Source organism: Marmota flaviventris, chromosome 1 (assembly GCF_047511675.1).
Source record: "Marmota flaviventris isolate mMarFla1 chromosome 1, mMarFla1.hap1, whole genome shotgun sequence".
Classification (NCBI taxonomy): Eukaryota; Metazoa; Chordata; class Mammalia; order Rodentia; family Sciuridae; genus Marmota; species Marmota flaviventris.
The window spans coordinates 204,023,982-204,049,650 of record NC_092498.1 but is presented as its reverse complement, the minus strand read 5'-3'; the positions used below and the strand labels follow the sequence as shown (position 1 = coordinate 204,049,650).

The following is a 25,669-nucleotide window of genomic DNA, read 5'->3' as shown; positions in this document are numbered from 1 at the left end:
CAGAGATGAAGACCTAGGGACCTGAGGAAGATTCGAGGTTCAACCATAGAGGGGTCAACTAGGCATGGAAATACTAGTGAGCAGCACTGACACTGGGTAACTAAAAACCTGAAAGCAACTCATGCCCAACCACTGGGAAGTGAAAGCAGCACCTATCATACTTCCCTTACAAGTAAGCAAGGACTATCTGGCTATAGGGGAAACCATGCAAAATAACGGGGGGGGAACAGAAACAACAAAAATGGAAATACATCCTTCATACTCTATTTAGGGAGTTTTCATACAAGGGTACTCTGTAGTTTTTAAAACTACAGAAAGTAGACAACCATGACGAGATAACAAAGGAAGGAGAGAAGAATGTTAAAAAAGAAACAGGTTCCCATTAGGCATAGTGGCACACCCTTATAATCCCAGCTAGTTGGGAGGCTGTGGCAGGAAGATCACAAGTCTGAGGCCAACCTCAACAACTTAGTGAAGCCCTAATCAACTTAGCAAACCACGTATCAAATTTTTTAAAAAAATGGCTGGGGATATAGTTTAGTGTTGAGCACCCCTGTGTTTAATCCCTAGTACCAACAAGTACATATATACATATACTCTCTCATTGGCTGAAACCAAGAAGTGAATGACAAGGGCTCCAGATAGGTGAAGAGCTAAACACCATGTCAACCTCTACCAACCTCTACCAGTAGTGCACAGTCAACTAACAACTTAGGAGGCTGAGGCAGGAGTATCGCCAAGTTCAAGGCCAGCCTAAGCAATTTAGCAAGACCTAGTCTCCAAATAAATAAAAAAGGCTGGCAATGGGCTAGGGTTGTGGGTTGGATTCTTAGCACCACATATAAATAATTAATAATAGGGCTGAGGTTGTGGCTCAATGGCAAAGTGCTTGCCTCGCATGTGTTAGGCACTGGGTTCGATTCTCAGCACCAAGTATCAATAAATAAAATTAAGATCCAACTAAAAATATTTAAAAATAAATTAAAAAATTAAAAGTTCACGGAAAACATAAATAAATGAATGAATGAATGGCCGGTAATATGGCTCAGTGGTTAAGCGCCTCTGGATTCAATCCCTCATACCCCCTCTTCCCCAAAAAAGATGCCAGAGAAACTACAGAACAAAGGGTAAGGAATTTCCCAGGAGGGAGGTCTGCATGACTTTCACTAAGAAGGGTCACCTTGAACAGCTGGCAGGCTGCAGCTGCAGCCTGCCGCTCAGCATCGATCTTCTTGCTGCCATAGCCTTCTACCTCCACGCTCTTGGGCCACTTTATGTGCAGGGTGACTTTCTGGGGAAAAGAAGACATAATAAGGCAACTAGTCTTTCTGGACTACAGTTTTTGCAAATCACAGGGAGAATCAACAACAAAACGGTAGCCCTCAGGTTGTGTATAATGGTGCATGCCTTCAATCCCAACTCAGGTGGCTGAGGCAGGAGGATCACAAATTTGAGGCCAGCACTGGCAATTTAGTGAGACCCTGTCTCAAAAAAATAAAATAAGGGCTGAGAATACAGCTCAGCTGCCTAGCATGCCCTAAGGCCCTGGGTTCAATCACCAGCATCACCAAAATAAATAAATAAAATAGGCGGGGAATGTACCTCTCTAGTATAGAGGGAAAAAAAGCCGTGACCCTCATAGCAGCAGTGTGTTAGACTTTGGGTTAGGAGAGCAAGACAGAACCCAGCTGCATCACTGACTCTTTAAAAGGGTGTTAACTCTTGCCCCCAATCCATTCGTTCTACCACAAGTTATTTTGCTTCTTCAAGGTGCATCTTCTGGAAAAAGGGCACACTAGATCCATCTTTACCTTTAAAATATGTTCATTCAAAATGGTCTGCCTAGGTTGGCATGAACCTCAGTGGTAAAGCACTTGCCTAGCATGTATGATGAGCCCTGGATTCAAACTCCAGGACCGCAAAAAAAAAAAAAAAAAAAAAGGTCTGCATGCTTCTGTGGATCCCAAGATCTTTTAAAATTCTAGAAACAGGAATCCTCATCATCACTTCTTAATTCTCTGCAGTGCTAGTATATTGACGGGGAACCAAAATCAGGATTTGGCACAGGGGTCTGTCTTAGGCAAGACCTCCTCACTCATTTACCCAATGTTCCCTTCCCCTTAATCAAATGTGTATTTCTGGCCCTTCTCCAAACATAGCTTTGTTCTAAGATTCTCTGCTGACTGTTTTAATTCAGAAAACATACTCTAACTTTCTTCACAAAAAAAACACGAGAGAGAGAAAAGGACAGTCAAGTCCATGCCTCCCATAGCCACCAGCAGAAGTTACCTTTTTCTTCGGTCCATTCGTGTGCACGTAAACTAGCTTGTCTTTTGCATGTGAGATGCCGAGGGCTCTTCCAATCACACTGTTGAGAAGGTTTTTGGGCTGTGGGAATTCTTTTAATAGGTCCCTAGAAGCTAACAAAAATAAGAAAAGGATTACAGATGTTCTTTTTCTTTTAACAAGTCCCTGGGGACTGTTTCAAAGCAACTCTGGGCTTGATTCTGAGGATGCTGGCTCATGACCCCACACCACCCAGGAAAACCTTAGAAGAGAATGGCTTCAGGGATTACAGGAGTGGCGCCACATTCACTTGTATGATGACCACCTCCTGAAGTCAAAAAGCCAAAGTTCCATAAACCACAGAAGGGAAGCTGCCAGCATCCTCCTCCCAACCCAAGCTCCTGATTTCATATCATACAGAAGCCTGAAATGGTCAATAACCACCCCCTCAGTATGTTATCTGAAAGAAATCCCTAAATTAAAAATAACAAGAAAGTCCCTTACACACACACACACACACACACAGGAGATCAAAGACCCTCCTAAAGTAAGGCACACAAAAGGGATGACCCATGTAGGTCAGTAATGAGATTCTGAATACCAGGCCTCAGATCTCAACTGTACTTCAGCACTATGCAGAAGAACTCCCTAAAGCCAGCCTATATGTAAAGACTAAGACACGGCATGAGCTATTCTTTCCTGATTTCTCTGTCATCAAGGAGGATGCCTAAGAAACCACAAGAGAGACCTCAATTCTTTCACTTGTTCTTTGAATCAATCCCAGAGCATAAATGAGGGAGATATTCATCTAGAGGCAGCTTGTGCCAGACATGGGGCTTAGGCCACAAAGAGGCCTGTTGGGAGCAGCTAGATACAAAACACCGGAGTGGCCCTTCAACAGATGCAGTCAGAAACTGGCAAAGGAGATGTGAGGTCTTTTCCTTTACCACCCTGTCTCCCAGCTCTGAAAAAATGGAACTTTGTAAGAGGTGTATATATCCATATGTGCATTTGCTTCATCTTTACCACCGGAGAAGTTTTTCCTTTAAAAAAAATTTTTTTTGAGGTTGTAGATGAAAGCATGCCTTTTATTTTTTTATTTTTTTTGTATGCAGTGCTAAGGATCCAACCAAGTGCCTCACACATGCTAAGCAAGTGCTCTGCCACTGAGCCACAGCCACAGCCCATTTTTGCTTTTTTTAATGTTTTATTATTATTTTTACCTTTATTTCATGGGGTGCTGAGGATTGAACCCAGTGCCTCATTTATGCTTAGACAAGTGCTCAACCACTGAGCTACAAGCCCAACTCCTAAGAAGTTTTTCATAGCACCCTTTCCTCAGAGAGCACCTGAAGATAGTGGGCTCTACATTTTGAAAATGCTACTCCAGGAGCTCTGATGTATCCTGGCAGTGTGGTTTTTGTTTGTGTTTCCTCCAGGCAGACTCCTGTTCAACTGGCTAGGATGGAGGGTCCTGCCTGGCCCTCGGTGCTCTTATAAAGTAACCAAGAATCAATCAGGTAATAAGCAGCATATAAGTTAACTCAATGGGGATCCATCACACAGTAAGTAGCACACTAGACCCACAGGTGTGCACTAAGACCCATTCCAGCCCTAAGTGAAGACCGTCCTTGATGGGTAGAGATCTTCTCCCCAGTTCCATTCACTGTACTATTCAGAAAACTGCAGTCCACCAGAACAGCCATTCTGTCATGTTTCAGAGTCTGAAATCCCAGGTGTATTGGGGGCTATTTTCCACAATGGCGAGAGCGTGCTTACCCTTACTGCTCTAACTCCTGGTCACCCAACCTGACAGAAACTGGACGTTAACCTGTTTTCCCCACTCCCTTGAGGTCCCGCATCGCTCACTTATCCCACACAGGTGCAGGCGCTCTGGGTCTCATTTGGGTCTATGCCACGCTGAGATTTACAACAGGGCCGCGGCTAGATAGCGGCCGGCCGTCGCGACCACTATCAGGTAGAGCGCCCGGCCCGCCCCCGTTGCCACCCCAGAACTCAAGGGCGACGCGGCCGCGCACCCCGCCGTGCCCTCACCGTTCACCATGTTTCCGCTGCCTGTCCCAGACTCGCCTGGGGCCTCCCCGGGCTCGGGCTCGGGCTCGGCGGCCTCCTTGGTGCCGTCGGGACGAGCGAGACCGGACGAGAGGCCGCGCGTGCGTACCTGTCGCCCGACAGCGCGGGGATCCGGCGGTCGCAGGCGCGGAGAGACGCCGGCCGCCAGCGCCATGAGCCTCCTGGCGGCCGCCATCGCGCTCCCGCCGTTCCCCGCGATCCCAGAGCGCAGCCGCGAGTCAAGGGCGGAGAGCGCGCGCGCGCCCTCTGCGGACCGGGCGGACCGGTGCCGAGCTGGTCCAGCCGCTACCTCAGCCCTGATCTCCTGGACCAAACAGTTCCCCTGGAAACCCAAACCATGAACTGGGCTTCTGGATCTCAAGCGGGGAAAAAGGGATGGAAATTTTCTGGGAAATAATGCTAAAACTAAGCTCAACATCCGTCAAATCAACCTCTTGGTCCTACTCGTGTTTGTAGATTCCTCTCATAGGTCGCTAGGCTGAATGCCAGCTGGGTAAACTGGGTACCTTCATTTAAAAGGCTTACAAAGCAAACCTGGGGAAGATCTGGAGACAAGCCAGGGAAGGTGGTTTCTTCTTCTTCTTTTTTTTTGGGGGGGGGGGCGTACTGGAGACTTAATCCAGGAGCACTTTACAACTGAGCTACATCCCCAGCCCTTTTTAAGTGTTGATGGATTTTATTTTTATTTATTTTTATGTGGTGCTGAGGATCGAATCCAGTGCCTCATGCATGCTAGAAGAGCACTCTACCACTGAGCAACAACCCAGCCCCAATCCCCAGCCTTTTTTTTTTTTTTTTTTTTTTTTGAGACAGGATCTTACTAAATTGCATAGGGCCTCATTAAGTTGCCAAGGCTGGCCTTAAAATTATGATCCTCCTGCCTCAGCTTCCCAAATCACTGGGCTTATAGGTGTGCTCCACTGCACCTGGCTCAAGGAAAACTTCTTTGACATGAGCAGACCAGGTTTAATCTCCTGGGCTGGAGTCAAATGGTAAATCATCCTACTTTGGACATGGTGCCAAAAAATAAGCTGATTCCACACAAGCATCTAAATCTGCTGTTCCGTACTTCTGTGAAAACCAGATGGGATTCCGCTTCCAAACTACTATGCCTGGATCTTAGCCAGGCTCATTTTTCTTCTGCCCGTTATGGTCTTGAGCAGAGCTTTGGATCTAAATCTGCATGTTGTAGATAGTGACAGTGTAGAGCAGAGGGCCTCAAGGTCTCACTACCACAGAAGGCCTTGGTCAACAGTTGTCAGTGCAGTTGAGGAGAATTTGTTGTTTATATGATTATATGTGTTGTTTCTACATGTGACTCCAGTGATCCCCTGGAAAGCATGTTAAAACATTGCTGGTTTTCTGAGGGGCACATGCCTGTAAACCCAGCTACTCCCATAGGTTGAGTAGCAGAATTTCAAGCTTAAGACCATGGGCAACTTTTGCAAGACCTTGTTTCAAATCATATTTTTTAAAAAAGAGCTGGGGAGGTGAGTCAGTGGTAGGATGTTTGCCTACCATGTGTAAAGTCCTGGATTCAATTCATGTTACTCCCCCAAAAAACTTTAATTAATTAAAATAGTGGGGCACAGCAGCACATGCCTGTATTCCCAGCTACTTAGGAGGCAAAAGGGAAGATGGCAGCAGAACTTGTGATGCAGAAGGATCACAAGTTCAAGGCCAGCCTTAGCAACTTAGAGAGGTCCTGTCTCAAAATAAAAAGGGCTGGGAGCGCTGGGGCTGTAGCTCAGTGGTAGAACACCTGCCTTGCACACATGAGACACTGGATTCGATCCTCGGCACAACATAAAAATAAAGATATTGTATCCATCTACAACTTTAAAAAATATTAAACAAATAAAAAGGGCTGGGGATATAGCTCAGTGGTAAAGTGTCCTTGGGATCAGTCCTCAGTACCACCAAAATGAATAAATAAAATAAAAAGGACTGAAATTGTAGCTCAATAGTGGAGTACTTGCCTAGCCTGCACAAGGCTCTGTGTTTCATTCCCAGTACTTCAAAAAATTAGTTAATAAAAATAAAAAGAGGTGGGGGTATAGCTTAGTAATGGAGTGTTTTCCTAACATACTCAAGACACTGGGTTTAACCCCCAGCGACAAAAAATAAAAACAAAAAAAACCGTTGCTGGGTGCTACCCCCAGTATCTTATTCATTAGGTCTGGCATAAGGCCCAAGAATGTGCCTTTTTAAAAAGTTCCCAGGCAAGGCTGAAGCTGATGGTCTAAGACCACACTCTATGGGGCCTATGAAAAGAACATATAGGACATGAGTCTAAGTACTTGGGCTTAGTCTCACTAAACTCTACCACTTGCCAACTGAGAACCTTGAGCCATTTCATCAAATAGAAAAATTTTAATACAACTTGCTCTACTCGTTTTGTATAGCAATGGTTAGGATCAGATAGGAACATTTGGAGGAAAGCTTTACAGAGTGCTCTGTTCTAAAGAAATGCCTACCCTTGAAGGTCTGAAACAACCAGGGGAAGGTTCCTTGGAGACAGACCAGGACAGATGGTATGGCTTCAACTCCAATTTCCCAATTATCTGCCAGTGGGTTTTTACCAGGAAAAGGGCAAAAGGGAAGATGGCTTTGACACCAAGTATCTGACACAGTGATTGTCACAGGGGACATCACCATCTGTATCAAATACCCCTACCCACATCATCCATTGTAGGGCAGGACATAATTCTCCAAGGGTTTTGTGTTTGGCCATGTGGCTCATTAAGTTGCCCAAAGCTAGGTTCCAACCAGCTTCAGGAACAGCTTTCAAGGGCGCTAATAGTTCAAATTTCTTCAAAAGAACCCAAAAGTCTACCAAGTCAGGTAGGGGAGACAGTAGTTGAGGACACACTTTGAAAATTGTGTTTTATCAAAGCTAAAGGAGAAAAGAGCCTAGACATAAAAACTCCACCTGGAAATCTGCCTGGGCCGTCCTCAGTGCTTTAGAAAACCCTCACCACAGCACTCCGCTCTGACAGCCACTTTACAGCTGAAATGCTATGGTTTCCTGGATTTGCTCTCAAAGGAGTAAAGAGAAGGAAGTGAAGATTGGCCATGAGTTGTTAGTTGTTCAAGCTGGTGATATATGATGGGGTTCATTCTACCATTTTCTCTATTTTAAAATCATATTTTGAACAGATGATTGAGATTTTGTGTTTAAAAAAAATGAAGTGACACCAAGCAACTGGTTGGTCCTGAAGGGAGCTCTGTCTCTTGCTCCTGCTTCATTACTTCACTTGAGTTCTAATAGCTGGCGTCACCCTGAGCAAGTATTTCTTCTCCACAAATTCCATTCACTTTTATAAAATGAGGGAAATTCCTTAGACCAGTTCTTGAAACCCTGCTGGTTCTGTGATCTTCTCTCCGTTGGTCCAGAGCAGGGGTTGGCCACGCTATACCCTGCAGACCAAATTGAGCCCACTGCCTATTGTTACAAATAAAGTTTTATTGAAACATAACCATGCTCATTAGTTCATTATCTACTACTGCTTTCATGCTATGATAGCAAAGTTAAATAACTGCAACAGAAAGCATATGACCCACAAAGTTTAAAATATTTACTCTCTTCCCTTTACAAAAAGTTTGCCAACTCCTATTCCAGAGCCCTTGGAAGAAAGTGAGAGGGGTTTGGATGTGCCTCCCTTCCTTTCCACCAACATTAAGCCTTCCCCTCCATGTTCGTGGAGGAAATTTAGCTGTATCCTTTGCCTATGAAAAAGGAAGTTAGTTCTGAAAACAGAAAGAAAGGGCTTACTGGCTCAGATATCTCTGTCTACTTTTGGATAACGCATGACATCTGGTACTCAGATGTAAATAACTATATCTAGCATTGTGGAATTAAGGTAGGAAGGATCTGCTGAATTCATAGGTGGAATCATAGAAACCCAAACCTTGGAGGCCCCCAAAAAAGGCAATAGGAGGAAGCCCTAGATAGTCCAGGCCTTTTTGAGTATACCAAAGAACTTTTGGAGGGAAAGTGAGAGGGACCAACACCTAAAGAAACCAGGGTCTCAACCAACATGAGGCAACTTACTCAGTGTTGGTTAGATATTTGATGGATGGTCAAAATGACAAGAAATGGTCAACATAACTAGCAATGAAAAGGGTAAAAGAAGTTACCGTGGCCAAAAGAGCACCTTAACCATGCTACCAGAATACCTATCTTCAGGGCTTTCCCTTCCACGTGTGTACCCACACATGCCTTGAAGTAAACCACATTAAGAAGAGGAGGCACATATTCCCTGTATGAAGGAATGGATAGGAAGAAGCAGTTTTGTGGTCCCCAGAATCCTGACAGAAGCAGTGCAATCCCATGACGCTTTTTAGTGCTCTATGTCTCAGTTCTAGGTAAGTGGGGAAAATGCACAGGGAACAGAGGTGAGTTTTTTATTTATTCACCCTTGATCCTAGAAGGAAGCCTTGTTAGAACATTGGCAGTAGAAGGGGTTAGGTAGGTTAGTAAAGGAGTTGAACTGTTTTTCAGTTCTAAATCTGACTCTGATGGACATTGTGCTCAATACAAGAGGCCACCATTTTCTGGGCAGTTTTCCTTATCAAAACACAAAAGAGACTATTTCTGCCACACAATAGGAGGAAGTATGTATGGCAGTGCTGGGCATGGTGGTACACATCTATAGTTCCAGCTATCCAAAAAGTTAAGGGTCACTTAAGACCATGAGTATGAGGCCAGCCTGGGCACTGCTGAGATCTCATCTCAAAAATAAATAAAGAAAAAGAAAAAGAAAAGAAAGCACGGCAGAAAGGCATAATCCTCTGTTGCTTCTCACTAAGAAAGAGAAAAAGAGAAGGCCAAGGAGCATCCATGTGTATCCCTGTCCCACAGGGGCAGCTGCCCATCCCACAAGCAGGCATCCTCCTTAGCAGGAGCTCAAAGAGGCACTACCTGGCCAGTTGTTTGGTTATCCCCAACTAACCATCTTTAAGCTTAGCCATAGCACATCTGACACTCTCAGAGCCACTCACCTGCCATGTTGGAAATGTTAACGTTCAGCCTTTTCGAGTTACAGGGCATTTTAAGAAAGAAAAAAAAAAGGGCAATCAACTCTTGTTTTGGCAACTTAGGGGGTGGCATTTCTTTAAAACCTAAGTCAAGTGGTCAGAGGGGCTGGAAATACTTGTCCCATACTGCTGAGGAGGGTCAAGGCCACTGCAGTGCGAGAGCAGCTCATGATGAAACTGCTAGGAACAAGGCAGTAGCATGTGCCACAGAAATTGAGGTGCCCAATTCTCCCACATACCCCCTGAGCTCTTGACCTTCAAAGCACTTTATAGACAGAGCGTCCTGTAGACAGGCTCTCTACAGATGAGGCAAAGACTCTATGACCTAAAATAGTTTCTTTCTACTTAGGCAGAGGGATGTGAACAGGCAGTCTATGGGCAGAGAAGAGGAGCTGTGAGGGACACTGGCCTTGGCAGACCTGGAAAAGATCTAAACCTGAGGGAAGAGAGGAGATGCTCATGTGCAAAACTGATTCTCTGGGTCCTATTATTAGCTCTGTCCCTGGGTATTAGCAGGAGCTGAGGTAAACTGTCACTCATCAAGGTACACTGACATTCTCCCTTAACAAAAGGAAAGCCCACCTTGTCAAAGGACTGGGAGGCAGATTTTAATGTCAGTAAAGTGCTTTGAGGTACTAGAGGAAGATGGGGAAGTGATTTCCTGGGTATCCCCAAAGCCCCCATGATGGAAGGCCCTAGGCTGAGTCAAGGCTCTCTGTTCTGGCCCTGCTATAAATACCTGCTCTCTCTGAACCACCAGAGCCAGGGACTTCCTAGGAACCTAGAAGATTCTCCATGCTGGTACTGAACACCCAACTGAGAATAGGCTTTCTTCCAGGCCACACAAGGAGGCCCAAGGAGACTATAAGTCCAAGCTATGTAAATAAGGATCATGAAAAAATCCAGAACATTCCAAGTCTTCTCTCCCTCAGGGCTCCATCAGCTCTGCTAAGCACCCCACCCCCAAATATTTTCAGGAGGTCCACAGCCCTGGAACCAGGGCTTCCTTTGCCACCCGCCTCCCCACAGACCCTGGACCAAGCTGTTGCTGGAGGCAAGGCTCCTCCCTTACCTCGAGAGATGGTCCCTCCAGGGGCAGGGTTGACACACATGGGTGGAAGGCGGGGTGGGGGAAGTTTGCACTGACGCTGCCTGTGCTGGGCCCGATCTAGAGAAAGAGAGAGGACATCAAGGCAACATGTTCTTAGTCCTCACAGTACAGCCCCTGGAAATGGCTCACCTCAGAGCATCCACAAGGCGCTCTGGGCAGCACTAGGAACCAGTCACAGGTTCTGAGAAACAGTGACAACAATGCCACACAGAAAAAAGGCAATTATCATACATAGATACAACATACATATGTGTGTGTATACATATTTATATACATATATATATATATATATATATATATATATATATATATATATATATATAAATGTGTATGTATGAGTCATTAACAGATAAGGAAAACATCATATAAATACACATGATAACCTTGTAGAGATTCTTTCTTAGCTCTCAAAAAGCCTGCAAACTGTTTCTCACTCCTCAACTAGCTTCCATGAGTTTAATACACATTCTATATGCTTTGCTACAGTCTTACCTTATGAGCATAAGATAATAAAACAGTTGAAAGATGACCGCTATGGGACTGTGTAATTCCAAAGAACCACTGTCTTCCACTCATAGTAGCCATTGGCTCATTTACTATGGATTCCCCTTAGCCACCAAATTTCAAATTATTACTGCTAAGAACAGGGAAACAAAGGGGCTAATTGATCAGTGGGTCCAGCCTGAGGATTAAAACAGATCCATACTTACTAGAATTCTCCCTCTTTTTAAAAGAGAACCACTTGCCATTCCAAATATTTCCATTCATTTGGAGACTAAATGCTACTTATTAATTACCAACCAAGCACTTTTTTTTTTGCTCCTGGGGATTGAACCCAGGGGTGCTTAACCACTGAGCTTCATCCCCAGCCCTTTTTTGTATTTTATTTAGAAACAGGGAATTGCTGAATTGCTTAGTGCCTCACTAACTTGCTGAGGCTGGCTTTGAACTTGCAATCCTCCTGCCTCAGCCCTCCAAATCACTGGGATTTCAAGGCACACACCACCCTGCATGTCCCAAGTACATTTTTAAGAAGCTCCAAATTTTTGAGATACATGAATTACAATCAGGATATTCACTGAGCATGGGGTGTAGCACAATGGTAGAATACTTGCCTAACATGTACAGGGCTCTGAATTCAATGACCAGTAGCCTTAAAAATAAAAAGATATTCACTGAGTCTTCAGTGAGTAGTGGAAATGCAGGGATAGGAAGGCCTAAGATTGTGAAAATCACCTAACTGCTGAAATTATATTACAATCACTAGACTGGAGAGAAGATGCATGAGCTCTTTACTCTCTTTGCCCCACTGGGCCCATCAGTTTACCCAACTATAATGCACCAATAAAAAATTATGGGGAAGGGGCTGGGGATGTGGCTCAAGCGGTAGCACGCTCGCCTGGCATGCGTGTGTCCTGGGTTCGATACTCAGCACCACATACAAACAAAAGATGTTGTGTCCACCAATAACTAAAAAATAAATATTAAAAAATTCTCTCTCTCTCCACCCCCCTTTAAAAAAAAAAAATTATGGGGAAGGCTAGAGAGGCTGCGGCAGGATGATCTCAAGTTCAAAGCCAGCCTCAGCAAAAGTGAGGGGCTAAACAACTCAGTGAGACCCTGTCTCTAAATAAAAGTACAAAACAGGGCTAGGGATGTGGCTCAGTGGTTGCATTCCCCTGAGTTCAATACCCGGTACCAAAAATATAAAAATAAAAAATTAATAATATATAATTTGGGGGGCTGGGGATGTGGCTCAAGTGGTAGCGCGCTCGCCTGGCATGCGTGCGGCCCGGGTTCGATCCTCAGCACCACATACAAACAAAGAAGTTGTGTCCGCCAAATACTAAAAAATAAATATTAAAATTCTCTCTCCCCCCGCCAACTCTCCTTTAAAAAAAAAAATATATATATATATATATAAAATTTGGGGATGCGGAATCAAGTAGCTGAACACAGCTTTCTTCCCCTACATTCCCAGCAGCACACTCCCTCCCAACAGCCCCTCTGGCTCAGAGCTCTGCTTCCACCTGTTCTGCCACAGCAACTGCTAGATTTTTTCCAATCAGAATACACTTTGCACATTTTTAGCATCATAGTGAGCTCCCTGCCTTGGTGGTCCAAAGCATCTTCCCCAGGCACCACTGACTATTTTTGTCATATTATGGTCATAAAGTCACAGTTGCATTTGCACACAACTCCATATTTCTCAAAAGCCCTCTTAAGATATAATAGGTGTAGCCAGACACAGTGGCACATGCCTGTAATCTCAGTGGCTCAGGAAACTAGCGCAGGAGGATCACAAATTCAAAGCCAGCCTCAGCAACTTAGTGAGGCCCTAAACAACTCAATTAAGACCCTGTATCTACAAAAAAAACTTTTTTTAAAAAAAGGGCAGGGGGGCTGGGGCTGAGTGGTAGAGTTCTTGCCTAGCAAGCGTGAGGCCTTGGATTCAATTCTCAGCACCACGAAGAAAGAAAGAAAGAAAAAGAAAGGAAGGAAGGAAGGGAGGGAGGGAAAAGAAAGAGAAGGAAGGAAGGAAGGAAGGAAGGAAGGAAAGAAAGAAAGCGATAAAAGTCCATCAAGAACTAAAAAAAATTAAAAAGGCTGGGATGTGGCTCAGTGGTTAAGCACCTCTGGGTTCAATCCCTAGTTCCAAAAAAAAAAAAAAAAAAGATATTAAAGTTGTGGCTTTCTGCTTCCTGATCACACTGTTCCCTCATGATGTTCTGCCTCTCACCTTGAGCCTCAAAGAATAGAGCGATCTCTCTATAGACAGAGATCTCTGAAACCATTAATATTCCTCCTATCCTAGGCCAAGATATCTGTCCTTCTTTCCGATCACTGACCACAGGAATGAAGAAATCCATACTAGAAAGATAGTACTAGCGGATCCAAGAAAGAGCTAACTCTCAAGGCTACCATTTGGATATCAATTATGACTGCTGATATGCACACCTGGAACTTAGCCTTTGTATCCCCCTGTTTAAAAGCCCTCTTCTCTTCCTGATAGAATTGCAATGACCTCTGAGACACGAGTCTGCTGCCTTCTCATTTGCTAGAAAATTAATAAAACTTCTTTTTCCTTTATCTCAAAAAAAAAAAAAAAAATGAAGCTATTATAGGTGTGTGATTTTCCAAAAAACATGTATGGCATCACAGCAAAAATGCCTGTAGCAGTCCTGCATGATGGTGTACGCCTGTAATCCCAGCAGCTCAGGAAGTTAAGGCAGGAGGATCTCGAGTTCAAAAGCGAGGAGCTGAGCAACTCAGTGAGACCCTGTCTCTAAATAAAATACAAAATAGGGTTGGGGATGTGGCTCAGTAGTCGAGTGCCCGAAAGTTCCATCCCCAGTGCCAAAAAAAAAAAATTTTTTTACTTTAGAACTAATTCCAGTTCTCCTTTGAAGCTAAGATTGCAAATGACCAGCTCAACCTCTTCATTCCTGTTTGAAGAGGATTCGTATTCATATTCAGGATGCTAGATTGAAACAAAATAGAGTAAATGATTTGATCATTATTTATTATCTCATGAAGCATTTGTAGTAACTGGAAGAAAATTGTTAACAATCCCACAACATCATCACTGAAAACTACATACAACTGGAGTAAAAATGCACATTCTTGATATTGATTCAGTGGTTTTTAAAGTTGTGTGCTGACTGTAGAAGACTCAGCTTGTTCTTCATGTCCTGATTCTGACAGCATTGCTGCTGAGAATTCAGATACTTATATCAATATTCTAGAGGGGCTGGGGCTGGGGCTCAGCAGTAGCACACTTGTCTGGCATGTGTGAGGCACTAGAATTGATTCTCAGCATCACATATAAATAAATAAATAAAATAAAGGTCTATCAACAACTAAAAAAAAATTGTTAAAAAAAAAAAAAGAGATTCTAGAAAGGGGAGCTGGGAGTGTGGTTCAGTGGTTAAGCACTTGCCTAGCATGCTAAAGGCCCTGTGTTCAATCCCCATCACTGCCAAAGAAAATAAGGTTGGAAGACCATTGAAGGTAGCAACAGGTAAATCATCAAGCACAAGAGTGTTGCAGATGTCAAGTGCTGGCAACTCTGTTGGATTACATAACAGGAAAAATGGTAACCAGCCATAAGACCCAGTGGGTTACTGTCCACAATCCATGTGGAACTGCTATAGTTATTTCCATCAGCACTGTGAAAGGTCCCATCCCAGATGATTCCTGAGTACTAGGGAATACCTCTGAAATAGTTGTCATCGCCCTCATGCTTCACACATTTGCAGGTCCTCAATCAACAGTACCCCAAAGAGATCAATCTATTCATATTTACTAAGGGATTCACATGCTGGGCATAGACCATAATCAGGTTCTTTTCCTACATCATCTCAAATATTTTCACTACACTGTGGAAGACAGGAGGTAGGAAATAGGATCTTGCTAATTTTGAGTAGAAAACAGAAATGAACCCCAGACAAACTTATCAAGAGCCTCAAACTTTTCACATTATATTTCCTCTCAAGATTGATGACACCTTGGGCTGGGGTTGTGGTTCATCGGTAGAGCGTTTGCCTAGCATGTGCGAGGTCCTGGGTTCGATCCTGAGAACCACATAAAAAATAAATAAATAGAATAAAGGTATTGTGTCCACTACAACTAAAAAAAAAATATTAAAAAAAAAAAAAGACTGATGACACCTGCTGGGTGTGGGCATGCACACCTGTAATGGCTAGGAGGCTGAGGCAGGAGCATCCGGAGTTCAAAGCCAGCTTAGCAAATTACTGAGGTCCTAAGCAACTTATCAAGACCCTGTCTCAAGGGCTGGTGCTCAGCGGTAGATCACTCACTTAGCACATGAGAGGCCCTGTGTTCAATCCTTAGCACCACATAAAAATAAAATAAAGATATTGTATCCATCTACAACTAAAAAATAAAATATTAAAAAAAAAATACTGTCTCAAAAAAAAAAAGAAAAGGAAAAGGCTGGAGATATGGCTCAGTGGTTAGGTGCCCCTGGGTTCAATCCCTGGTACCAAAAAAAAAAAAAGAGAGAGTCCTTTACAACAATAAAGGTGTCAAGGCCACACACAAACAACTGCCAAGGTTATGATACAAACTCTAAGTGTTACAAGTATTCAGAAGACAGGAGAGGACATTCAGCCTTAGAGTCAGGAAAAGATAGATTTCCCCCAAGAAAAATATTCAAGGTAGCAACTCTTTCTAACTAATTTTTTCCCTTAGATCTTCAAGCATAAAATGATTGCTGAGAAGTATATGAGACTTTTCCTGTGCAGAAGGTGAGGTCCAAAATCAGAGTTTAGTACATCCCGAAGCTACTTAATAATAATGGGGATTGTGAGTTTATGAGGGGTCAGGCCCTGTTCTAAGCTCTTTACATGTATTAACTCATCTGATCCTTGGAACAACTCTGTGAAACAGGTACTATGAGGAAGTGGGGCAGAGAGAGGCTCAGTCACCTGCCTAAAGTTCCCACAGACAATGAGGGGCAAGTTGTAATGGGAACTAGGCACCTAAATCCAGAGCTTGTACTCAGTAATGCTACACTGTCTCCCACAAAACTAAACACTAAAGATGCCACTGCTGATGAAAACTATAAGTCAAACCAATCTCTGACATAGAAAGTCAAATCACAAACCTTGAAAAGGAATTTTGCCAAGTTCTCTCATCTAGTCTACCTCCCTATCATGCTGGAGAGTTAAAAAAATGTGAAAAAACGAGGACCACGATCTTATTGGGCTCTCCATCTCTTTATAAAACCAGTACTGTTCATTCAGAGACACTCTCATCATCAGAGAAGTTATCAGCACCCACCTTTTTCAAGTGGGTAGACAACAAAGCCCACTGGCTAGTGAGTAAACAGAAAGCAATTAAATAATATTTAATTTTCAGCTCAAAAAATGTACTGTCCATCCTTATCTCAACTTTAAATTTTCCCTTCTTAGTTAGCACCCCTCCTCAACAAAAAAACAAAACCTAGGACAATAGAAACTAATTGTTTCAAGTGCTATGAAAACAGACAAAGTGACTGAAGACAAACAAGGCAGGAGGCTGCTCTGCCTTGATACATCCAGCTCTCCTTTTGGCCCCAATCAGTGAGTTACAAAGGGAATCACTTGTCCAGGGTTCCCAGGCCTCTAGGAACATACAGAGACACAATTGAGAGGCTCTATTTAATCAGTAGTTACAGAAGTTCTGTTCTCGTTCTCATTTATTTGTAAAACACACTCAGGAACCTCAGAATGGGCTTCAATACAGGATATATGCCTTTTATTCTTTATTCCTTTAAAGGAAAAAAGCCATGTGCCTAAGACATAAAAGTTATTTAGGAACTGGCCCCAAAAGTTCTCACCAGTTACATCAGTTCTTGTAAGGAGATCTTGAACTCTGCCCTATGGCACTGCCATAGCTCAGTTCTACCATTGCTTAAGCAACGCCCTCACCTGCGGGAAACCACTAATTTCAAGACTTACCAGAGTTTCTATGACCACTAATATAACAATAACTTGATCTACTTCACCGGTGTTTACCAAGGCTTGCCATGTGCAAAATGCTATGACAGGTACTATGGATGATAAAAGAGCATAAGCCCTGGCTGCAGGGAGCTGCCAATCTAATGATACAAAGATTAATTTGGAATAGACTAAACACAAGACAACATGAATATGATGTTGAAGAAAGTTGGAGAAGGACTGCATTTAGTCAACAGTATCAGTGAAGATTCATGGAGGAAATGGCGTAAAATATTAGCCTAACCAGGCGAGGTGGCACATGCCTGTAATTCCAGTGACTTGAGAGATTGAGGCAGAGGGATCACAAGTTCAAGGTCAGCCTCAGCAACTTAGCAAGGCCCTCAGCAATTTAGTACCCCTGGGTTCAATGCCCTGCATCAAAAATACATAAATAAAATTAAATTCTATCCTAGAAAAACAAGCCAGATTTCACCAAGCAGTTAAGTACGTGGGAGAGTGCATTTATGGGGACAATGGCAAATACACACAGATGCCAAGGCAAGGGGAGGCACATACAGATTATAAGACAACGGAAAGGAAGGCTAGGAAAGCACTTGGGACAGTCACCCCTGTTGGTTACAGCTGCCCATCACAGGGGCTTGGAGTCACAAGCACAGTGACATTCTTACCTTTTCTGAATGAGTCCAAGCTGAACATTTCTGGCCAGGAGGGAAAGCTGGAATCCTGAGAAGTAGGGTCAAAAGGCAACAATTAATATTCCTGGTCCAGGAGCCCACACAGACAACTTCTGCAGAAGATGAAAAATATGAAGCTCTTTACGAGTCCCACTGCTGCTCCCCAGTCTTATGGATGGGAAGGCCAGCTCCATTCTAGAGTAATGATGTGTCCTTACTTCTTTCTAACTGACAGCTTTTTTCTTTTTGCTGTCCAAAAACTCCCTGAGCCCTGTTAGAAAGAAAGGGATGCATTTCATAATGACAGATATATAGTTCCATCTCATTACAATACTTAAGAGATTTCCTTGGGACTTCCAAGAGGAAACTGAGTTCAACACAGATCCCCTGTCTCATAGGGCATCAGGAAATGGGACTGAGGATTGTCTGAAGGACAAACTGGTTTATTGAAGTTTCATAAAACCTAGCCAAGCCCCTAAGAATGAGATTTGATGGATGGTATCAAAGTGCAACTAACAGTGATTCAGAACAAAGTTTTCATAGAGGAATCTCTATGAAATACCAAATATTAAATTAAAGCATGATTACTAGCCAAAAATGTCAGTGCATTTTTCTTGTCAGTACATACAATAGATGAACAGACCTACAGATAACAGGAAAAAAAGTAACAATTCTGGCCAGATTTGGTGGCACACACCTGTAATCCCAGCTATTCTGGAGGCTGAGGCAGGAGGATCTTAAGTTCGAGGCCAGCCTGGGCAACTTCGTGAGACCCTGTCTCAAAATTAAAAATAAAAAGAGGTACAGATGTAGCTCTGTGGTAGAGAGCCCCTAGGATCAATCCCCAATACCATAAAACAAAATAAATGAACAGAAAAAAAAAAAAAAAGAAAATTTAAATTAATTTGCTAGTAAATAGACTCTCTAGGTTTTGCTTTTAAAAAGTCTTTGATCTGCCACGCACAATGGCACACTCCTATAATCCCAGTAGCTGAGGAAGTTGAGGGAGGAGGATCGAGAGTTCAAAGCCAGCCTCAGCAACTTGGATAGGCACTAAGCAACTCAGTGAGACCCTGTCTCTAAATAAAATACAAAAAGGGCTGAGGATGTTGCTCAGTGGTTAAGTACCTCTGGGTTCAATCCCCAGTACAAATAAATAAATAAAGTCTTTGATCCTAGCCAGGCAGAGAGACATACCCCTGTAATCCCAGCAACTCTGGAAGCTAAAGCAGAAGGATCACAAACTCAAGGCCAGCCTCAGTAATTTAGCAAGACACTCAGCAATTTATAAAATCCCATCTCAAAATAAGAAATGGCTGGGGTGTAGCTCAGTGGTGAAGCACCCATGGGGTTCAATCCCTGGTGTACCAAAGGGGGGGGGGGGGACTTTAAACTTTGTATTCAGCATCTCTTAAGTAATTTAGAGATAAGTAAAATTCTATTGTCAAGATTTCTTACATAATGAAACACATCTTAACTTCAGGCAGACTTACAACAAAATGTTTCTGAGAGATTCCACAACAACTAATTAAGAATGACATTCCTTTGCCAAGACAGTCACAAATGCACCTAACACATGCCTCTTCCTTTTCAGTGTGGCTCAGCATGGATCCACCATTGCTCTGAGCTTGGCTAAATCAACTTACCTTATAAAAGCAATAATGGGCTCAGATTTTGTAGGCTTTTGAAATGGAGCTGAATTCTCTCCTTGCTACTCCTCATCCCGAGGCTGGGCCTCCTCCTGGGAAGTATGATGCTGGGTCACTAGAGTGACGGCCCCCACAGGGAAACAAAGGTGCTCCAATCATAGAAATTCATTTACTAACTCTAACAACAAGGACAAGTTTTGTTAGTGGCATGAAACACATACACCAAATACAATGGCCTCACTTCAGGACTTGCCATGACCCATTCTAGACCCACCAAATGTGAGCTGTCCTACACCAGCACCTGTAAGATACCAAGAAGGAGATGTCAAGGTAAAGAAGGGTTTGTAGGCCTGAGAAGCAGTTTCTCCAAGCCCAGAGTGAAACCTTCTTCAGTTTGCATTATAATCCCATAATGAATATAATATAAATCTAAGGTAAACAGGCTGATACACTGTCCTAGATTGGCAAAATAAAAAATCAATACTGAATACCATTTTTATGGTTTAAAAAGTACAACTACAGATTTTATCCCATTTAATCCATGCAACTACCTTGTGAGGGAGGAATTCTCTTTCTCAGATAAGGAAATTGAAACATAATTTATATAACTCATCCAAGATCTCATAGCAGCCTCAGAGTAGAATGGAAATCTGCATGTAAGTATTCTGACTCCAAAGCTTTCCATGCTGACATTACTTATTTTCAGGATATCAGGCTGCTGACTAAATGCACCAAGTTCATTTCTTAAGACAACATTTTATACTAGCATCTTCAAAGGTTGAAAGGGACAAGAAGGATCCAACAGCGGTGGACCACAACTATAAAAACTAAAACACTTGGAGAAAAACTATCTTTGGGAGGTAGAGGGACAACCTACATAAGGAGAAAATGCACCAAAGGATAAAATGCTCAAGAAAAGAGCACTACCATAAATTCTAAATTATCTATCCATCAGGAAAATAGTCCTCCCTCTCGGAAATGCAGAGACTCTTGAGATTTAAGTGTAAATTACAAGATGTTGTAAAGATCCACAATGATAGCAGGGTCGTACCTTCTAAGAAACTTCAAGAGAAACCATCAGATAATGTCTCATTCCACTCTGGTCCATGAGTTGCAACCAAAAACAGGGTTCAGAGCCTGCAGCTGGCCTGCAGAAGTCTACCAACTACAGTGTATGGCAAGCCCTTAAGGACTGGGGTTGTAAAGTGGGATAGCCTCTGCCTTGCAAAATCGCAATTAAGTGACCAATGTTGCTACAAGAGGAGTAGCTAGCAAGCATGCTGACGCCATACTCCTGGCTTGGGGTTTTGAGGACCCTTGGGATTCCAGTTCACTGCAAACAAAGGACCCAACATGCATTAGGTCTTCCCCTGCAAAATGGGGCAAGTCACCACCAGCAAACAAAGAACACATCACCCCTTGGCCTCCTCCAGTGACAAGGTCGGTGCAAAAGGGGGCAAACCAGGGGGGCCAGAATGCACCAGGCCCATCTCAAGAACAGCGGCGCTGGCCGCACCGGGGGAGGAGGGGCAAACAAAGGTCTCAGGGCACTAAAGAGACTTCCTCCAGGCCCTGCCTTGAGGAAACTGAGCATCCCCTGAGGAGAAGGCGTCGTAGCGCCAATGAAGCTGCCTCTCCCGCGGCCTCCGCTGAGCCCCTGGTAGCGAGGCCCGCCCCGGCGGACCGGTCTGGCTCCCGCCCCCGCCCGGCTCCATGGCAACGGTAGGCCGAGGCCTGGCTGCCCCCAGCTCGGCCCGGCCGGCTTCGCGGGCAGGCCCAGGATGCCCGGCCTGCTCCTCAGGCCCGCTGGCTGCTCCGCCCCACTCTCCGCCAGGCCGGCGGCCGGACCCGGGCTCCGTCTCGTGCCGACCACCCCGGGCCGCGGCAGGCTCCGCCGGGGGGCACGAAAGGGGAGAATAAAAAGCCCAATTCACCTGTTGTTACAGATGTGAAACAAGCCTCGGTGCACGGCGCATGAGCCGCGGCCCCCCTCCGCAGCCGGACTACAACTCCCACCAGCCGCGGCGCGGCCTTTCCGGGTCCTGCGGCGGAAGTCCCGCCGGCCGCCCCGGCGCCACCGCCCCGCCTCCGTGCGCGGCCCCGCGCCTTGTAGGCGCGAGGTGGTCTCCGCCCGGCTCGCATGGTCGTCTTGGTTTCGTGGCGCTGGCGGTCAACCCGCGGCCGGACCTCGATCCGGCCCAAAAGGGCGCGGAACCGCGGGCGGGACTTCCGGTGCTCCGGCGGCTCAGGGTCTCTCCGGGTCTTCGTGCTGCTGCTGCTCCAGCCGCGTGAGAGACCGTGGTATACCTTGTCCCCTTCGCGCCCGCAGCGAGTGTAAAGGACCTGCCGCCTGAGCCCGCACGGTGTCCTGCTGCAGCTCTGGCCACCGCCTTCACTCGCAGCTCGATATTGCGCTCCCATTCCTCATCCCCCTGGTCTAAAGCCTTTTTAGGGAGGTGAGCGGTTTTGCCTCTCAAAGTGATGAATTGTACAAAGCTAGGGAAAGGACTAGGTGGCGCCTGCTGCTCACGGGGAAACGGTCTAAGAATCCCGCAGCCTTCTGGAGGCAGAAGACCAGTCGGATCTCGCGCCGCAAGCCCGCAGGTGAAGCGCTGGTGCGTGCCCCATGCGGCCAAGCTTCCAAAGCAGAGAGCACAGTGCAGCTCTGAGGCTGAACCAGGAGTTCACAGCTTGGAAGACAATTTTTAAAAAATTATTTTTAGATGTTGATGGACCTTTATTTATTTGTGGTGCTGAGAATCGAACCCAGCGCCTCACACATGCCAGGCAAGTGCGCTACCACTAAGCCACAACCCCAGCCCATGGAAGACAATATTTTTAAGATGTGGCCTTTCGATACATATTGAGAATCAGTACCATATGCCGTCATTTTGTGTCCACCCAATCAAATTACACATGCATTTCTTATCCTGGCGCGATGGCCTGCCTCTGTAATCCATGCTACTCAAGAGGCTGAGGCAGAAGAATCTGAAGTTTCAGGCCAGGTTGGGCAAAGTAGCAAGAACCGGTCGCAAAGATAAATAAAAAAATATATTTATTTATTATTTTCTTTCTCCGTGGGACATAAGGCTGAGTATTTTTTTTTTTTTGGCATTTTTAAAAATTTTTTTATTATGAGTATTATTTATTCAAATAGTTATTACCCATTTTTGCCGAGCACGGTGGCACACACCTGTAATCCCAGCTGCCAGGGAGGCTGAGACAGAGGGATCACAATTTCAAAGCTCTAAGCAATTTAGTGAGACCCTCTCACTAAAAAATAAAAAGGGCCGGGGATGTGGCTCAGTGGTAAAGCGCTGTGGGTTTAATCCCTGGTACAAACAAAAATAAAAAAGTTATTACCCCTTTTCAACATGGCATGATTCTTTTTTGTGTAGGATAGAGATTTCCCTGAGCAAATATTTGAGCATGCTGTTTGTCAAGTTACTAAGCAGGTGAGGGCACACAGACCTGCCCTCAGGGAACTTACTTAGCATTTAATATAGAAAATGACAACATTGTGTGAAGGAAAAGGAAAGAAATGTTGGAAAGCAGGCATAAAGTGCTACAGTGGTTTAGGGTAAATGACAAAATGAACCCTGTGAACCCAGCGTTTCAGGAGGCTGAGGCAGGAGAATCCCAAGTTCAAAGCGAGCCTCAGAAAAAGCAAGGTGCTAAGCAACTCAGTGAGACCCTGTCTCTAAATAAAATACAAAATAGACCTGGGGATGTGGCTCAGTGGTCGAGTTCAATCCCTGGTACCAAAAAAAAAAGAAGAAGAAGAAGCTGTGAGCAAGGATATCCAGGTGGAATAAGGAATATATTTTTAGGATATACACAATAATTCAGTGTGTCCAGAAGGTTAGGTAAGTGTGAAGGCTTTAGAGAAGCTAGAACAGAAAAAATAGAGTTGGGAATGAGATCCTAATAGATTTTTACTTTGAGTGCTGGGGATCAGTCCAAGGCCTCAAGCATACACTTTACTGCTGAGCTTCACCCCCAGCTGTTTTCTCTTTTTAACCAGGAATTGAACCCTTGGGGAAAGAAACACTGAGCCCAAGCCCCAGCCCTTTCTGTTTTTTATCATGATTTGGAGTCTTGCTAAATTGCTTAGGGCCTCCATAAATTGAGGCTAGCTTTGAACTTACAATCCTCCTGTCTCAGCCTCCCAAGTTGCCACAATTAATGGGAATGTGCCACCAGTGTAAGGCTTTTTTAAGAGACAAGTTCTCTTTCTTTCAGCACGAGAGGGTTGAATCAAGCCATTGAAAGCATGAGCTGGATGAGTTGGTGATCCCTGGGGATGGAGCAGCCACACTGGTGAGCAGAGGAAACTGTCAGGGAGGAGCTGGGGCCAGAGGTTGGTAGCTCCGTGCTTCTGGCTATTGAATCTGGGACACTCCTCAGCTGTATAAAGTGATCCTTCTTTTGAGCTGAGCTTCCTTAAGTTTCTACTCCCCACCCTCCATCAGGTGACCTGGAGACAGTGACCCGTGGGGGGCTCCGTGTTTGACCAGATGCAGAGCACCCCCCCACCCTCCACCCCTGTGGGCCGCCTGTCTTCTGGCTAGATATTTAGGGGCCTTCCAGTTTCTGTTATAAACAATGCCATGGTGAATATCTCTGGCACTCGAAGCTTTTTTCCCCCCCTCTCTATTTATGCTTCAAGAGGTCTTCTCAGAGGTGGGGTGAGTGGATATAGGTCTCTTTAGGCAATAAATGCATCTCGCTTAATGACTTGTCCAAAAAAAAAGAGAGAGAGAGAGAGAGAGAGACAAGTTCTGTGTTTCCCAGGCTGGCCTTGAACTTACCATCTTACCATCCTCCTGTTCTACCTCCCAAATAGCTGGGATTATAGATGTGTGCCACCACACCTGGATCTTCCCTTATAGTGCCCCATGCTTAACCTTATGTAATCATAATTGGCTCCCTCAAGTCCCAGTCTCCAAATGCAGTCAGTCATACTGGGGGCTAGGGTTCAATGAATAGTTTTGGAGGACACTACTCAGCCCATAACAATTTCAATTAAATGAAGATTGCTGCAACAATTAAAAATAATGAGTCTGATCTAGTGTACAGACATAGAAAAATATCTAATAAATGAAAGACAAGTTCTATGCCTGGTCTGCTTATAATCGCAATTGTGTTTTTTTAAACAAGATCATATGTTTATAAGTATGTTTATGTAAGCATAGAACATACTGAAAGAGCCAAACTTGAAATCACAGCTACTCAGGACACTGAGGTGGGAGAAGAGCAAGTTTGAGGCCAATCTGACCAATTAAGCAAGACCCTGTCTCAATTTTTAAAAAAGGGCTTGAGATGTAGCTCAGTAGCAGAGCACTTGCCTAGCATGCACAGATCCTAGGTCCAATTCCCATTACCTAAAAGAAAAACCCTGAAAGAATATGATATTAGAACTGTTGCTTGCTGCCTATAGTAGTGCACACCTGTAATTCCAGAAACTTGGCAGGCTGAGATAGGATAATAAATTCAAGGTCAATCGCAGCAATTTAGACCCTGATTATAAAAGGAACCATTAACAAATCTGTGCTAGCCATACACACATTTTTAATACATTAAACTCAGATATACTGTGTATGAGTGTGTGTGTGTGTGTGTGTGTGTGTGTGTGTGTGTGTGTGAAAACTGGGCTGGGTTTGTAGCTCAGTGGTAGAGTGCTTGCCTAGCATGTGTGAGGTACTGGGTTTGATCCTCAGCACCACATAAAATAAATAAAGGTATTATGTTCATGTATAACTAAAAATACATTTAAAAAAAAAAGAAAACTCATTTTGGTTTTGTTTTTGTGCTACTAGGTCCTTGTGCATGCTAGACAAGCACTCTACCACTGAGCCACCTCCTCAACTTGAGTTATGATCTTTTTTTTTTTTTTTGGTACCAGGGATTGAACTCAGGGCGCTTAACCACTGAGCCACATCCCAGCCCTTTTTTGTATTTAATTTACAGATAGGGGGGCTGGGGATGTGGCTCAAGCGGTACCGCGCTCGCCTGGCATACGTGCAGCCAGGGTTCAATCCTCAGCACCACATAAAAACAAAGATGTTGTGTCTGCCGAAAACTAAAAAATAAAATATTAAAAAATTTTTTTAAAAAAATTAATTTACAGATAGGGTCTCACTGAGTTTCTGAGGCTGGCTTTGAACTTTCGATCCTCTGCCACAGTCTCCCCAGCCAAGGAGTAATAATCACAAGGCCTGGCACAGTGGCGCACTTCTGTAACCCCAGTGGCTCAGCAGGCTGAAGCAGGAGGATCATAAGTTCAAAACCAGCCTCAGCAATTTAGCAAGACCCTAAGCAACTTAGTAAGACCCTGTCTCTATATAAAAT

The 25,669-nt window shown here is 44.3% G+C and overlaps 1 protein-coding gene across 5 annotated transcripts in view; it reads right to left on the bottom strand.

Moving 5' to 3' along the window:
- Positions 1 to 21,334, bottom strand: part of Dhx30 (DExH-box helicase 30) — a 34,880-nt gene extending 13,546 nt beyond the window's left edge. For 2 of the 5 annotated variants that reach the window (XM_071600608.1, XM_071600615.1), the window contains exons 1-7: positions 21,253 to 21,334; positions 19,316 to 19,496; positions 18,367 to 18,443; positions 17,664 to 17,718; positions 10,493 to 10,588; positions 2,290 to 2,420; positions 1,181 to 1,291 (exon numbers count right to left, since the gene is read on the bottom strand). In XM_071600608.1, the coding sequence (XP_071456709.1) occupies positions 1,181 to 1,291; positions 2,290 to 2,420; positions 10,493 to 10,588; positions 17,664 to 17,691 (366 nt within the window). In that variant the 5' untranslated portion in view covers positions 17,692 to 17,718; positions 18,367 to 18,443; positions 19,316 to 19,496; positions 21,253 to 21,334. Of the gene's footprint in view, positions 1 to 1,180; positions 1,292 to 2,289; positions 2,421 to 4,341; positions 4,571 to 9,384; positions 9,414 to 10,492; positions 10,589 to 17,663; positions 17,719 to 18,366; positions 18,448 to 19,315; positions 19,497 to 21,252 lie in introns of those variants that run through there. The other 3 variants (XM_071600620.1, XM_027932167.2, XM_027932166.2) reach the window with 3 other exon arrangements.
- Positions 21,335 to 25,669: the final 4,335 nt, after the last annotated feature.